Raw genomic sequence first — 14,355 nt, forward strand, 5'->3', positions numbered from 1 at the left:
TGTAAGTGTATACCCATTTTGCAGGTTTTCATGGAGTTCGCTAAAGAGCAAGAGAACGAAGAAGAGGCGGTCGGATCACTTAGCACGACTTTTCAATGGCAGAGACTGAGACAAGACGGCCCTGTATCCATCAATCACGCTGACAGCATAGTACACCAGCTATGAGCCAATCCTGTCCAGCTTTCCCTGAAGAGTTGTACCCTTCTTTTTTCCTTTGTTTCTCTGTATCGCTCTGCATGTGCCGTCCTTTGCCTTAAGAGCCTGAATGACATGTGACTTGAGTGTGAGCTGTTAATGCCGAGCAAGACTTGGCAGTTCTTTTTGTTGTTGTCATTTGTTTTTAATGAAGAGATTTTATTTTTTAAATTCTCACTCTCTGTAAATTCTTATATCTTCCGTTCACCTGATGTATATCAAACACACCGTTCTGTTGTTTCCATATACACTATGTCAGTCACTTGGAAATTAATTGCATGGAGCAGGTTCCACATTATTACCAAAGTCTCACTCACATCGACACCAAAACTGCTTTTTGGTGTCTGTAGCATGGGATATAAACTTGCGTCTCTGTGTGTATGGCTATCTAACGTTATCTATGTGTGCTGTTTTAAAGTAAGTTTTCATGCGGCAGAATCTCATTACAGCTATGTGTAAACTTTCAGGCAGCATTAACACTGAGATTTACCAGCATGTATGGGGCTGCTCTCGTTTCTTGTAACCCTTTTTAGGGCAGAGCGGCCCTGCTGGTGCATGAAGCCTCTTCTGTCTCTGCTGCACACGGGAGATCCACAAGACTCCTTTCTCAAACACCAGCACGTGTTTCAGGCTTTCACACAGAGCTCTCCAAAGAAAAACAGGGCTAAGCACTCACAGTGAGTAAGCTAGTAGGTTAATCAAGATGAAGTAGAACTTCTCTCTGTCATACCTTTTTCCACCTCGTCATCAGGTGGCCTTCCTTTAGGAGCAGTTTTAATGTTTAAAATCAGTAGCTTAAGAATGTAGTTCTCTCATTCCGCACCAAACCATGTAGCACTCCAGATTAGTCGCATACTGCTGAGTGAGGTCTTTTATTATTATTTTTTTTTTTGTTAACAGAAGTAATGATACTGTAGGAACCGTGAGCCTTGAATGTACAGTGGGTGACGTTTTATAGAAAAGCATTTGATGTGGGTTTAACGTATCTAGTGTAAGTCTTCAATTTTGGGAGATTTTGGGCACCAGAATGATTTTAAGTTGGTTGGTTCTCATTCAAGAGGGTCCGTCTTTTTGTACCTTTTAGAATATTTTTGTTTAAATGTAAAAATTATTAAATGATCACCTCTCTTTTTGTTTGCTAATAATATGTACAATCCTAAAATTGATTTCTCTGTGTGGCACATTGGAGAATGCCTTTCAAGAGTCAACTCGAGTCAATTTCCAAAAAAATTCTAAACTACAGGCACAGTATTACGTTTTTTTTTTTAAGCCTTAATTGGGTAATACTTTAAAATAAGGTTCTGTACATTAGTTAATGCAATAGCTAATGACAATTAATGACAGTTTTACAGCCTTTTATTAATCTCACTTTATTAATCCCCATGTTTAGTTTTCTTAACATTTTTCATTCATATTTTTAAAAGCATTTTGGTTTAATGGATTTATTTGTTATGAACAAAACTTGCATTCATTAATGTTAACTAATTAAACATTATTGTAAAGTATTACCAATTAAAGTTATTCTTTAATAGCGTGAGTGAGCTGCCCTTCTCATTTTTCTTTATATGTGACCCTGGACCACAAAACCAGTCATAAGTTGCACGGGTATATTTGTAGCAATAGCCAAAAATACATTGTATGGGTCAAAATTATAGATTTTTCTTTTTTGCCAAAAACCATAAGGATATTAAGTAAAGATCATGTTCCATGAAGATATTTTGTAAATTTCCTGCCGTAAATATATCAAAACATAATTTTTGATTAGTAATATGCATTGCTAAGAACTTCATTTGGACAACTTTAAAGGTGTTTTTCTCAATATTTAGAATTTTTATTTGCAGCCTCAGATTCCAGATTTTCAAATAGTTGTATCTTGGCCAAATATTGTCCTATCCTAACAAACATACATCAATAGAAAGCGTATGTATTCAGCTTTCAGATGATGTATAAATCTCAATTTAGAAAATTTGACACTTGTGACTGGTTTTGTCGTCCAGGGTCACATATAGGTTGAAGTATTGAAGCTAATACACTAATGTATTCTACTCTCAACAGGAAGTGTTTTCATTTCAGAACTCTACAAACATGTGTTTTCACTTGGTGCGTTTTTCTTGTGAATTCCTGATTTTCTTTGTCCAGCAGATGTTTCTTTATTCTGCTCTGAGCGATGACTATGCTGAACCGTTTGTTGGTATGAGGAACTCCTCCCCAAGTGCTGGTTCTCTTGTTGGTAGAACTTCTAAAAGATGTTTGCTAGGTGTTTCATGGTTACTCTTGAGCAAATCTGTTGATGGTTTTTATTTTTCTGATTATACTCTGACATTTAACCCTAGCTGAATGTGAAAGGTTGTATAGTGTTGTTTGGAACAGTCCTCAAAAATTGTAATCAATGCCAAGTTGGCATGTTATGTGGACTATATTTTATTTGTATTTATTTATTTTTTTTGGCTTCATCTTACAGTTTGATTTACAGTTAATCAAACTCTTGTTTGCATTGTCTTATTTTTAGGGGCACACAATTCAACCTCTGTAGCATCTAAAGTACTGAAAAGATTTCCTTCAGGAACAAAAAGATGTCCTTATAATAGAGAAATTATGGTTGACATGCACAGCAGACACAGTGAATTTTTAAGGGGATATAATTGTAATTTTTGCACATTTAACCTGTAATGTATAACATTTTCTGTAACATTTAACACTGACCAGTTTAGTCTTTGCTGGACTGGGTTGGAATGGGATGATTATATTGAACACTATCTAACGTCTATTTAACCAATACCTTTATTTCCTCCAAAGTGCAATATATGAATACTTGTGCGTGTGAGTATTTATTGCATTATGTAGACGGTGTCATTGCAAACTGCAATATTAATGTTGTCTGTTGTGAACTCAGATGTGTCTTGCAGTACAATGTAGCCACAAATATATAATCTAGAACGCTTTGCACTCTCTTCCCCTAGTGCCCATTTACTGCCCTTTGTATGCAAAAATTCTGTTTGAAAATAAATTGTATTCAGGATGTTGTTAATTTTTGGACTAGTGGGTCTGAATAAGTTGCATGTTTTTGATTGATTGCTGCAAAATGGGTTTAAAAACTAATTAAAATCAATCAGTCGGTCTGTTCTGCTCAAGGTATTTAATGTCTGGTTTGAGGTTTTACCTGGCAGTGATGACTACAGAAATTTAGTAATGCATTCAGATATATTTGAAATATTTGTACAATTTAAAATAACTGTTTTCTATTTTAATGCTTTTTAAATGTAATTTATTCCTGTGATGCAAAGCTGAATTTCCAGCATCATTACTCCAGTCTTGAGTGTCACATGATCCTTCAGAAATCATTCTAATATTTGTGATCAAGATCACCGATTTGGTGATCAAGTAACATTTCTTATTATCAATCAATGGTGAAAATGGTTGTGCTGCTGCCTACATTTTTTTTTCTCTATAGCATTTAAAATCTTTAAAATGCTTACTATTTATTATGGTATGCAGTGTATTAATATGTGTTTTATATATGCCCCAACTTTTGTCATTAGTCCTGTTGTTCTCCTCTTCGGTGAAGGAGACTCCTGTCATGAGCTCAACTGCACTGAGAGTGAACGGTGTGAAGAGAAACATGGTGTTTACGGCTGTTCCTGCAAGGAAAATCATCACGGACTTCAGCATGACTCTTTTGGTTTGACTCATTCCACAACAATGTTTCATTGATTATGTTTTTGTTTTTGACATTCTCTTGGGTATTTTCTCTCTCAGATTTCATTGAAACCTGTGAAAGCAGCTCTGGCTCCATGTCTCTGTCTCGCTGTCAGCTCTTTGAGGCTGGGTTTCCTTCTGACATTTTACACCTCAATGACCCCAGCTGCAGAGGAACAGTCTGGAACGACAGAGTGGAGTTCTATTTTGACAACAATGACCACATCTGTGGCACAAATCTTGTGGTAGGATTCATTATGTACATCCTTGATAGGTCAAAAGAACAACAAATCCTTTAATTATTTTATAGTTCTTTAAAAAGTCCCTTAAAGTACAACTATTCAAATAATATGTCCCTACAGGCCAATAGCACCCACTTAATCTATGAGAACTTTATTGTGGGGGAGCCAAACTTAGTTGGGCATCACATCAGCAGGGAAAGAATTCTCAAGCTTCCTTTCAGCTGTGTTTACTTACAAACCCAAATACTCTCCACAGACATCAATCCTCTGGAGAAGTGGGACACATTAACTTTAGCCAGCTTACTAACTGAAACTATTAATTATACTTGTTTGTAGTGGAAACATATCATGTAAAATTATTTCAACAGCACTGTGCAGTGTGCACATGAACCTTCCTGCTGCTCAAGGGACATATCAGGTCAGGATGATTTCATATCAGGATGCTGAATTCTCCCACCCCTTCACTGGTAGTGTGAACGCAGAGCTGAATGAACACATATTTGTGGAAGTTCGTGTTGATGGAGTTGACAGCCGTCAGTTTGCCTCAGTGATTGACACGTGTTGGGCTACACCTGTGAATGATCCTCATTACCCTCTCCGCTGGGACCTCATCATTGACAGGCAAGTCCATGTTTTGTTTGATTGTTTGTCTTCACTTAGTATTTGTATTGTGCAAACCGTCAACCTAGTAAATCTTTTTTTTTTTTTTTTTTTTTTTTAATATTTTTTTTATAATCTTTATTATACTGTTCCAAAATGCTCAGGTGTCCCAATCCAAATGACGATACAGTGGAGTTGCTGCAGAATGGTGTTTCCACATCCAGCCGTTTCTCCTTTGAGATGTTTATCTTCACTGCAAACTCCACCAAGGTTTACCTGCACTGCGCTATTCACCTTTGCCTTCTGACAGACAATCACTGCTCGGTGGTGACTGTACAAATTAATAAGTAATAAAATGCTTCAGAGTTTTCACATGGACATGGACATGTTTTTATTAGTAAATGTTGTCAATTTTACTTTTGCGCAACTGTCAATGGAGAAAGATGCTATTTGTTTCCTATTGTTATAAAGCAGTTACAACATCTACCAGTATGGGCTGATGGGGCCATGCTGACTAGCAAAACCTGAACCCATTGGTTGACACCACTGACAATAACTCGAAATTGAAACAAATTGGTTGTCTTTTCATCTGTTTTTAGCACTGTGACTCTGAACACCACCATAGAGAGGGCAGATCTCTGGACTTCCATAACAGTACTTCCATATCCCTTGGTCCGTTGATGTGGTCTGACAGTAACAAAGGTAACTTATGAAAAAAAAATATATATATACTGTTTATGTATATTTTAATTCAGCAATATCACGAGTGCTGTAGTTCCACAACCCTCACATACTCTGGTCTGGAACAAGTGGATGCATAGGAATGATGCAAAAAATAAAAAGGGCTGTTAAATAAATATCAGCACTCTTGAAGTGCTGCTTGCACAATCAATTAACTGACTGCTGTGTAATTTCTGTTCCCAGATACACCGGTGCCACGCCAAGTGCTAGTATCCAGGGCTCCTTGCCTGTTGTGTTCTCTGACTATATCACTTATTTCTCTGATGAGTTTCCTGATATTCTTCTAGATTATTTCCACTAAGAATCACCCTAATGTTTTACACATCTAGTCTTATCTCTTTCTCAACGAATGTGCCACTGATCTCAAACTGTTACAAGCTTTCTATAAATGTGATCTTTGGGTGATTAGAAAATCACAATATATCCTTTATAATATTTTATAAATCAAACAGTCTAATTACTATTGTGAGGATAAACGATATTAAAGGTGGGGTAAGCTATTTTTCAAAAACGCTTTAGAAAACTGATTCGGGCCGAATAGCAAAACAAACTTGTAGCCAATCAGCAGTAAGGGGTGTGTCTACTCATGATGTGGAGGAGAGAGCGTTCAGTGCACGGGACGGACATTAGCCGAGCCGAGCGACAGAAAGATAGAGATGGCGGATAAAAAACAAAAGAGGATAACGTCTGCGGAACAAAAGAAGGCATAAGGCAAGAAGTAGGACCCGTGTAAATATCGGATCAGCTTTCCAGCGCTGGAGAGAACTCAAGCAGTGGAAGGCCTATGTCAACATTGGCTACCAGAAATCGCTTACCCCACCTTTAAATAATCTCAATAAACTAATCTCATTAAACTGATTTGCTCTTTGTTTTTGATGAGATATTTGTCATTGCTCTGTGTTTGAGAGTGATTTAGTTTTTACTATTGAGTGTTACACTGTAGTTAGCTAAGGTATTATTTGTACTGAGTCAGGCTTGGGCTACATCCTTTCATAAACCAAGTAAATCAGCTATATACACTCACAGAGACATTTTATAGGTCAAAAGCTGTTTTGCAGCATTTTTTTCTGACGTATGTTAGTGGAATAGAAACTTTTCTTAGTGTTCTTGTATATGTTACAAAAAAATAATTAACATAGATGATTGGTTTCTCTTCATTCTTTACTGATACAAACAACTTAGAACTAATTAACATAATGATTTAATTGTTTCACACACTCATTTGTTAATACTAACATGAAGTACCACTGATTCTTTACACATTTGCCAGTTTGAATTTACTAGGCAAAGGCTGGAAACAAAAGCAAGGGAACAAATATCGAAAAGGGACTTTCTTGCTATTGACATTTCAAGCTTTAGTATGTGTGTCTCGCTTGCACATTAAAGTTACTTATTAAAGTTACATTAAAGTTGGCATGTACAATGAATACTGTTAGCTTCTAATACAAGTTAAATTGCTTGTGATTTTCCTCATTTGTAAGTTGCTCAATGAATAAATATCAAACTAAACGGCAGCAGTGCCATAAAAATACTGCTAAAAACTGCTAGAAAATAGGACTCACTCTACAAACAATACATGCCTATTGTTAGGGTAATAGAAAAACGCCAGTTAGATTGTGAAATAAAGTGTCTTACCAGCATACCACTTAAAGTGTCAAAATTCCCCATTTTATATATTTGTAAAGGTTATTTGGTCGGCTGAAGAATCTGTCAAAACACATACCATAACCTATTGTTGAGTGAGGAGAATTTATGGTATGGTAAGACATGGAAAAACACTTGTTTGAAGTATTGCTGAGAAATAGGTCCAGCCATGGTCCGCCTACCATTTAAAAATAATAAGAATCTTAAACCTATAGTTCAACATCACTGTATTTAGTTTGAACTGTTGAAGAGACAATCACCCTAATGTACTCTGCAGCAGCATTTCATCTCAGGTAAAGTTCACCTCATCTGGCTCCACTCATTCTTTCAGTCATCTTTTGATATAGATTATTATACAACAATCATTTTGCATTATTGTGTACTTTTTCTTTTCTTTTTATCCTTGCATACTGATGAATTGTTCGGCAAATTCTGTTATTGTTGCCGTGAAGATGTAGATTTTATAAATATGTGCTAAACAGAACGATACAATCCTGTCTGTGTTTAGAAATCATCTTCTAAATGGCACAAAATTTGGCAGAATAACAAAATTATTCAAAGAGTTTACATATTGTCATATTTTATATTTTAAATTCGGTGTAGTTGTGTGATTTAAAATAATCTGTGCCTCGATACTATTACTTTTATCGATACTATCGGTTCAGTACTACTAGTTTTTATCGCCACTGAGAAGAAGCATTTGCATGCTTGATAAGTTGAAATGTTCATATGTGCTGTATGCAATGGATCACACTGTTAAGTAAATATATGATTATTATATGATAGATAAGGTTTTGCAGTTATGCATGTGTTTTGATTGACAGGATTAGATGAAAGCTCCTCCCAAACTTTAATTTAGAACTTGGAATATCACGTTTAACCTTGATAGTGTTATATTATTACGAATATTGTTTTTACAGATCGGTTTGATGTCTTCATGAGCAGTTTGCAACAATGAGGTATCTAATCTCATTTTGTGTGACACTACTGCTGCTGAATAATGGTAAGTTTCACACCTATAAAAAATACCAAAATGTGGCCAAGAATCTGTCACACAATTAAATAAGTGAACTGACAAGATGCTTGACACACTGCACGCTGCACTGTATCTCAATGGTTCTCATCCACAACTTGACGAGGGGGTGGTGACCCGTGAAGTCCTGGGATATCATCCAAGGGGCGAGTGTGACAACTATAGATCCACCCCCATCCAAATCAAAGCCTGTCTAGGAGATTATTATGTCTATAAACTTGTCAGACCTGATGAGTCAGTCCAAGGGCCTTCATACTGTGCAGGTGCATTGTGAAATACTATTACAATTTAAATCAACTATTTTCTTTGTTAATATATCTTTTGAAAATGCAGTGTATTCCTGTGATCAAAGCTGAATTTTCAGTAGTCCTTATTCCAGTGTCACATGATCCTACAGAAATCATTTTGATATGCTGATTTGCTGCTCAAGAAACATTTATTATTATTATTGTTAAAAGTATATATTTAAAAAAAATTTTTTTTTGTGGAAATCATGATATAGCATTCCAAATTTTTAAGTAAAAAGTAAAAAATTAAGTATTTATAAAGCAAGGGTTCATTAAATTGATCCGCGACATTAAAGAGATTTATGTTACAAAATAATAATATTTCATGTAAATGATTCTTTCTATTCATGAAAGAATCCTGAACAAAAAAATGTATCACCATTTCCACAACACTGATAATAATAAGTGATAATAAATAGATTAGGTAGACTGATAATAATAAGATTAGGATTATTAATAATTGAGCACCAAATCAGTATATTACAATGATTTCTAAAGGATCATGTGACTGGAATAATGGCTGCTGAAAATTCAGCTTTGCCATCGCTGGAATAAAACACATTTGGGAAAGAAAAAAAAAATATATATATATATAATTATTATTTATAGTAATTTTTGCAACACTGCTGTTTTTACTTATTTTTTAATCAAATAAATGCAGGCTTGATGATTATTAGAGACCTCTTTTAAAAACAAACAAATCTTAGATATCTGTATGAAAGGTTAATATTAGTTTTAATTATATATTTTTTTATCATTATTATGAAATATGCTTATTAGCCTGTTAGACTTGAGATGCTCATGCTACATTATTGTGCATCTAGGATATAATTCTGAATCAAATTTGCTCTGAAAATTGTGGGGCAAATTCATTAACATTCACAGCACTTTAACATGTGGTATTTCAGTGCAAAACTTGTGTCTTTTTCACCAAACTCATGAAATCCAATTTAACCATGCGCTAAATGCACTGAAATAGTCAAATCATTTCTTTATTGAATCCGGTGGAAAAAAATGCAAATAAACGCTGTCAGTAGTTGTTTTGATCTCAATAAAGAACTAACAATATTTTTCCTCCTTAACAGTTGCTTTCAACAGCCTCACCAATGATCCTTGTTTCAACTATCAGTATCTGGATCGTCCCTGGAGAGCCACAAATGAAAGTGGAACATTCATTTTTGAGGAATAGTTCTCCTGGAATGGCTGGTACCGACTTTTCTACAATGGAATGGACATCCGAATGCCAGAGACCTGCGTTAATTTGTACAGCTGTAATGGATTCTACAGTCTGTGGCTCAATGGTCCTCATCCTAAGATAGAAGATGGAGTGGTGACCATGGGCATCTGTGGGACTGGTGATGCAGGCTGCTGTGAATTTGTCAGTTTACCCATCAGGGACAAAGCCTGTCCAGGCAATTACTATGTGTATGAATTTGTAAATCAATCCTGGTGTTCAAGTTACTGTATAGGTACAGTGTATCCCCTATTTTTTTCCACTAAATAACCTTTGGATTATTTCTTTATTCTTTAAATAAGTCTTTATTCTTTAAGTCTTCTTCAAATTGCCTTCTTTCAGATGTCAGCACCATATCACCAACAGCTTCCATTACAACTTCAGCTGTGACCGCATTCGACAAGACTTTGCGTAGGTTGACATAGAGTCAAACTGAGTCCCAGTTGAGTAGATGTAATGCGTCTAGCTATGCCTAATTGGGGCTCTTTACATTTTTAAGTTCATTAGAATTTTGAAAGAGTAACATCAATTTGTATGCAATTTGTAACTATAACCATCATGTGGAATATGTATTGATTCTCACTGATTTTCACGTCGTTTCTTTTGTTTGATCTCAACAGCTGTAACCGACACAGATGATGACCCATGCTATGACCACAGCATTCTTGACGACCAAAAAAGAAGCCCAAATGATTTCTTTTTTCATCATAATACCATATATGGATATGATGACATTCATGTTGAATGGGATGGCTGGTATCGACTCCTCATTAATGGATCGAGTGCTCAGATGCCTGAGTGGTGTTTCAGTTACATGTCATGTGGAGGTTATAGTTCACTCTGGCTTGGTGGCCCTCATCCTCAGCTAGAAGATGGAGTTGTTACTCGTGAAGTCTACGGCTCTGATTACGAAGAGTGCAGTTACTACAGATCCAACCCCATCCAAGTCAAAGCTTGTCCTGGAAATTACTATGTCTACAAACTTATAAGGCCAAATCGAATGATCCCAGCCCCTGCATATTGTGCAGGTGCAGTCAATTTCCTTCATATTGTACAATAGTTGTTAGCATGTTGTCACAAAATAAAAGTATACTCTTCTCAGGAACATTTAAATAGTGTTATTTTAGTGGAATTGATATACTATTGTAGTATTTATTCATATTAGAATATTTTATTTTTATATATATTTTCAGTTTTAGAAATTTTGTTATGTGCTTTTTGTCATTTTTATTCATTTTTTGATATTTCTATTGTTTTATTTCAGTTTTAGTTTGTCATTTTAGTACTTAAGCTTAAACTTATTTCAGTAATTTATATTTCAATTAATGAAAATAATTTTAATAGTTTTATTTAACAATAAAAACACTGATTTGAACAGTAAATCAATTATTAAACCGTGAAATGTAATCCATTGTTTTGTTTTTGTCCAGTTGTTATTGTAGTTTATGAAGTGTTTAAAATTACATATACAATTACGGCGCCACTAAAGTGACATCTGAGTGTGCATGTTATCATTTCATTTTTTTATGTATACATGATCTAGTTTTCTCAAGCACATGCTGTCGTTTTTTTTTTTTTTTTGTAGGCATATAAAATTTATTCAGTATACCCGAAAGTCTTGGTGTTTGAAATCAATTTACAAAACCACTGCTGGAGCAAATACACATATGTCTACAGAACCACATGACTACTGATATATAGACCTTGTGACAACTAGCAACTTGCTATGAGTAACGAATAACTATGTATTCTCTTTCATTTTCCTTAACAGTGGTTCTCACCAGTCCACCAAGTTTTGACCCCTGCTACAGTTATAACAGTCGGGATGAGCCATGGAGGGCAAATACTATACCTGTGACTAATTTCAGTAATGCAAGATGTGATTATGATGTCAACTGGAACGGCTGGTACAGGCTGTTCTACAATGGTCAGAGTGTCCAGATGCCAGATTCATGTGTCAGTAGTGGCATGTGTGGCACTAATTCCCCACTCTGGCTCAATGGCCCTCACCCACAGCTGGCAGATGGAGTAGTCACACGACAAGTGTGCGCTTCCACATGGAATGACTGCTGTGGTTACAAATCTCCTCCCATACGAGTCAAAGGTTGTCCAGGAAACTATTATGTGTATGAGTTTGTCAGACCACTATACTGTTCAGCTTACTGTGCAGGTAGACACATTGTGTTGTGTTCTTTTTAATATATAATATTAAGAAAAATAATTAAAAAAATAGACTGACAGCAATGTATAATTATTTGTCCCAGACCTTACCCAGACATCAGTGTACACAACAGCAACCGAGGCAATCCTACTCACAGAATCCAGTGGTAAAGTATTTCACGTCATATGTTCATTGGAGATTTGAGTTTGTCATGGCACTATATTGTGCAGGTAGACTCAAAGATTACAGTCTTTTAATGTTGTGTGTGTGTCTGTGTCTGTCTGTCTGTAATTGACATTAATATGTACATTTTCACCATATCAAATATCACAAACCTTAACTCATCATCACTGTATCAGGGTTATTATCAATAACTAAAACTGAAACTCAAGCTATCAAAAACATTTTTTGTTATTGAAAAAACAAACAAACATATGCTAAGTGAGATAAAATAACACACACACACACACACACACACACACAGACTAAAACTGAAACTCAAGCTATCAAAAACATTTTTTGTTATTAAAAAAAAAAACAAACAAACAAACATATGCTAAGTGAGATAAAATAACACACACACACACACACACGGTGGTAAAGTATTTTTATATGTTTACATGATTTTTATCTTGTCATGGCACTATATGCTTTATGTTCCTGTGAAACATCTTGTGTGACTACATGACATGTTCTCACAAAACTATGGCTAAAATATGAAAACATGCCCTCAAACACCACTAAAACAAGCTTAAAGTTTGCCCCAGCGTTTCTCATTAGTCCTGTTGTTCTCCTCTTCGGTGAAGGAGACTCCTGTCATGAGCTCAACTGCACTGAGAATGAACGGTGTGAAGAGAAACATGGTGTTTACGGCTGTTCCTGCAAGGAAAATCATCACAGACCTCAGCATGACTCCTTTGGTTCGACTCAATCCACAACAACATTTCAAATATATACTGTATATGTTCATCATTAATTATTTTATTTATTTATTTTTTAACACTGCTAACATTCTCTTGGGTATTTTCTCTCTCAGATTTAATTAAAACCTGTGAAAGCAGCTCTGGCTCCATGTCTCTGTCTCGCTGTCAGCTCTTTGAGGCTGGTTTTCCTTCTGACATTTTACACCTCAATGACCCCAGCTGCAGAGGAACAGTCTGGAACGACAGAGTGGAGTTCTATTTTGACAACAATGACCACATCTGTGGCACAAATCTTGTGGTAGGATTCATTATGTACATCCTTGATAGGTCAAAAGAACAACAAATCCTTTTTTAATTATTTTATAGTTCTTTAAAAAGTCCCTTAAAGTACAACTATTCAAATAATATGTCCCTACAGGCCAATAGCACCCACTTAATCTATGAGAACTTTATTGTGGGGGAGCCAAACTTAGTTGGGCATCACATCAGCAGGGAAAGAATTCTCAAGCTTCCTTTCAGCTGTGTTTACTTACAAACCCAAATACTCTCCACAGACATCAATCCTCTGGAGAAGTGAGACACACCTATTATTAAGAATAAATAATTTCTAAATACATAAATAGAACCAGGAGTCTCTAAATTTCTGATTATTTGTCTGTTATTTCAACAGCACTGTGCAGTGTGCACATGAACCTTCCTGCTGCTCAAGGGACATATCAGGTCAGGATGATTTCATATCAGGATGCTGAATTCTCCCACCCCTTCACTGGTAGTGTGAACGCAGAGCTGAATGAACACATATTTGTGGAAGTTCGTGTTGATGGAGTTGACAGCCGTCAGTTTGCCTCAGTGATTGACACGTGTTGGGCTACACCTGTGAATGATCCTCATTACCCTCTCCGCTGGGACCTCATTGTTGACATGTAAACCATGTTTATTTTATTTCATGTTATTTTATTTTCACAAGAACTCATATTTAGTTATATATAATTTATTTATTTATTTATATTTATAATATATATATATTAACCAAAATAAAAGTGATTGAAATCATTTGTTTTAAATTCAACTTTAAATTTCAGCACTGAACACACTAACAACAGAAATGTACCAAGGCATTTTATGTTTTTTTTTTCTCAGATTCCTTTAGTGTCCACACTTTTTTGATTATAAAACTACACACACACACACACACGTCTGGTTTGCTATCCTTGTGGGGATGCTCCATAGGCGTAATAGTTTTTCTACTGTACAGGCCGTATATTCTATCACCCTACACCAACCCTACACCTAAACCTACCCCTTACAGGAAACTTTCTGCATTTTTAGATTTTCAAAAAACTTCATTCTGTGTGATTTATTAGCTTGTTTACCCGTGGGGACCTCAATTTAGGTCCCCACCGTGACATGAGTCCCCATGAGTCTGTGTGTATTCAGGTTTAAGTCCACACCAGAATAGAAAAACAGGTACACACACACATTATACATTTAGAAGTTATGATATATATATATATATATATATATACGCACACACACATGTATGTATATATATACGTGTATATATACACTGAACAAAATTATAAACGCAACACTTTTGTT

The 14,355-nt window shown here is 35.5% G+C and overlaps 3 protein-coding genes across 3 annotated transcripts in view; all 3 read left to right on the top strand.

The window, feature by feature from the left end:
* LOC107654554 (ATP-binding cassette sub-family A member 5-like) overlaps positions 1-272 on the top strand; it is a 27,128-nt gene extending 26,856 nt beyond the window's left edge. The window contains 1 exon segment of the mRNA XM_016441679.1: positions 7-272. Coding sequence (XP_016297165.1) covers positions 7-165 — 159 coding nt within the window. The 3' untranslated portion in view covers positions 166-272.
* Positions 273-693: 421 nt separating this feature from the next.
* On the top strand, positions 694-5,775 carry LOC107654546 (uromodulin-like). Its single transcript, XM_016441668.1, has 9 exons — positions 694-872; positions 3,735-3,874; positions 3,952-4,136; positions 4,254-4,408; positions 4,512-4,754; positions 4,898-5,060; positions 5,333-5,435; positions 5,509-5,542; positions 5,658-5,775. The coding sequence occupies exons 1-9, from the start codon at positions 694-696 to the stop codon at positions 5,773-5,775; spliced, it is 1,320 nt and encodes a 439-aa protein (XP_016297154.1).
* Positions 5,776-8,072: 2,297 nt separating this feature from the next.
* LOC107654547 (pancreatic secretory granule membrane major glycoprotein GP2-like) overlaps positions 8,073-14,355 on the top strand; it is a 7,249-nt gene continuing 966 nt past the window's right edge. The window contains 9 exon segments of the mRNA XM_016441669.1: positions 8,073-8,121; positions 9,524-9,907; positions 10,015-10,083; positions 10,293-10,700; positions 11,444-11,842; positions 12,601-12,753; positions 12,870-13,054; positions 13,175-13,329; positions 13,437-13,679. Coding sequence (XP_016297155.1) covers positions 8,073-8,121; positions 9,524-9,907; positions 10,015-10,083; positions 10,293-10,700; positions 11,444-11,842; positions 12,601-12,753; positions 12,870-13,054; positions 13,175-13,329; positions 13,437-13,679 — 2,045 coding nt within the window.

This window comes from Sinocyclocheilus anshuiensis, unplaced genomic scaffold (genome assembly GCF_001515605.1).
Source record: "Sinocyclocheilus anshuiensis isolate Anshui unplaced genomic scaffold, SAMN03320099.WGS_v1.1 scaffold391, whole genome shotgun sequence".
NCBI lineage: Eukaryota > Metazoa > Chordata > Actinopteri > Cypriniformes > Cyprinidae > Sinocyclocheilus > Sinocyclocheilus anshuiensis.

Coding starts and splice junctions, on each gene's coding strand:
- LOC107654546 (XM_016441668.1), top strand. CDS start 694: ATGGGGCTGCTCTCGTTTCTTGTAACCCTTTTTAGGGCAGAGCGGCCC. Junction 3,875..3,951: donor ACTTCAGCATGACTCTTTTG/GTTTGACTCATT, acceptor TTTCTCTCTCAG/ATTTCATTGAAACCTGTGAA. Junction 5,061..5,332: donor CAGACAATCACTGCTCGGTG/GTGACTGTACAA, acceptor ATCTGTTTTTAG/CACTGTGACTCTGAACACCA.